At 35.8% G+C, this 2,016-nt stretch overlaps 1 protein-coding gene across 1 annotated transcript; it reads left to right on the top strand.

Annotated features, from left to right (window-relative positions):
* The first annotated feature begins 780 nt into the window (after nucleotides 1-780).
* On the top strand, nucleotides 781-1,295 carry LOC115977985 (non-specific lipid-transfer protein 2-like). Its single transcript, XM_031100016.1, has one exon. It carries the CDS (start codon nucleotides 844-846, stop codon nucleotides 1,141-1,143), a length of 300 nt encoding a protein of 99 aa, XP_030955876.1. The 5' UTR covers nucleotides 781-843; the 3' UTR covers nucleotides 1,144-1,295.
* The last annotated feature ends 721 nt before the right edge of the window (nucleotides 1,296-2,016 follow it).

Genomic DNA, 2,016 nt, shown 5'->3' with positions numbered 1-2,016 from the left:
CTTTTCAGAACCGTGTCTTGTTTAGGAAGGAGAGAAAACCTGAGAGAAAATTTTCTTTTCCGGGCCCACATTTTTTTTCCTCCCAAATCGGGAGGAAAATCTGAGAAGAAAATTGCTTTCACAGCACTATTACACAAATACCTTCTCCCACCTACTCTCATTCATGACTTGATGACCCTTTCACCTACTCCATCTGATGACTTTTTGCCCACAAATCATCCTTATCACTTTTTTGCCTCTTCTCATCTTACCTTCACTAACATCCAGTAGTCCAAGTTCTCTTCTTTTTTTTTTTTTTTTTTTTTTTTTTTTTTTCAATGTGACTTGAATGTGGACTGAATGTAGTGTAAATTTGCTAACCACCTTTTTTATGGTTACAAAATCCTTTACCCAATTAAATTTATATGTACATTATAATAATAATAAATATGATGTGGTAAATTTTATATTATTTAATGAGTACAAATAAATTTATTTCTTATCTATTATGTAACAAGGGTATAATAGTTAATTTATATAAATTATATTTTCCATCATTTTCTTTTTCTCTTCAATCAAACAAAAAAGTTTTTCACCCTCCCATTTTTCCACTCCTCCAACCAAACACACAATAGGGAAAACTAAATATTTACAATCCTCCCACTTTTTTATCCTTCCATAATTTTCCATCCTCCAATTTTTTTACTCCCCAGCCAAACGGACCCTAAACCATTCAAGCGGTAGATCTCTGTTACTTACTGCTTCTATAAATTGCAGGGGAGGCCTTAACCAATACCCATGTACCGTAGCCTATCTTCTCTCTCTCTCTCTCTCTCTCTCTCTCTCTTCATAGCTAGTGTAAAAATGTTAAGGATGAAGAAAGCTTCATATGTTGTACTCTGTGCAGTGGCTGTGGTAGCCATGCTTCTATTTGAAGCACCACTGATGGCAAAGGCAGTGACATGCAGTCCCTTGCAGCTGAGTTCATGCATAGCGGCCATCACATCTTCAGCACCACCATCTAGCACTTGTTGCACCAAGCTGAGGGAGCAGAGGCCATGCCTTTGTGGGTACCTCAAAGATCCAAATCTCAGGCAGTATGTTAACTCTCCTGGTGCCAGAAAGGTCGCTAGTACTTGTGGTGTTCCCTTCCCTAGTTGTTAGGTTATAATTATTATGCATCTTTAAAGTGATTGTACTGGAAATATCCATATCCTGTGGGAGTAATTCTCGTGGTAAAAATCAATGATGAATAATGTGAATGTTGTTCACAAGTACTAGTAAAATATATTCAATGAATAAACTTTGTACTATAATGAATTTTATCCTATGCTCTCTCTCTCTGTTATGGGTATGAGTGTGATTATAACATATAATATTTTAATTTATCAATACGTCTGGTTTCACCGCTTCAGAAATATTCAAAGCATTTGTTCTTGGAGACGAGAATTAATTGGTTCCCCTTTTCTCCATTTCCTTTCCAATCAATGATTAACCACAATTCTTCATACCCCCCCACCCCACCCCCCCAAAAAAAAAATATATATATATATATATATATATATATGATTAAACCACAAACCTTAAGCACACTAAAATCTAAATGCTGATGTTGCGAAGGAGCACCATTGCAATTTGCAAGACTAATATCGATCGGAATTCGGGTGAATGAGCTCAATAATTGCAGCAGGCTGCTTCAGTGTCAGAATGTTATCACGAGTCACGACTTTGACTTTCAAAATGGACATGTCAGAGTGATAGAGGTCGACACGTGGGAAGGAAGGGCCGGTAGAGTGGGCAGGGAGTGAAAGGAAAAAATCTGAACTAATAAGTGACAAAAGGGGTGAGAACTGAGAAGTGAGAGAAAAGAAATTAGGAAGAGAGACAGATTATTGTCTAGGTAAAATAAATATCTTCCTAGATTAGTTCGCGTCCACAGGCTTAGGAAATATTTTTATAAACTTCCTATGAAAAAAGAAAAAAATCAAATGATTTTTATTACGATTTTTTATATTTCTCATAAATTAGTATAAATTT

This window comes from Quercus lobata, chromosome 2 (genome assembly GCF_001633185.2).
Source record: "Quercus lobata isolate SW786 chromosome 2, ValleyOak3.0 Primary Assembly, whole genome shotgun sequence".
In the NCBI taxonomy this organism is placed as follows: domain Eukaryota; kingdom Viridiplantae; phylum Streptophyta; class Magnoliopsida; order Fagales; family Fagaceae; genus Quercus; species Quercus lobata.
The sequence above is the reverse complement of the archived record's forward strand: the minus strand, read 5'-3'. Positions and strand labels throughout refer to the sequence as shown.

What these genes read in the sequence shown, in the direction of transcription:
- LOC115977985 (XM_031100016.1), top strand. Translation starts at nt 844, where the DNA reads ATGTTAAGGATGAAGAAAGCTTCATATGTTGTACTCTGTGCAGTGGCT.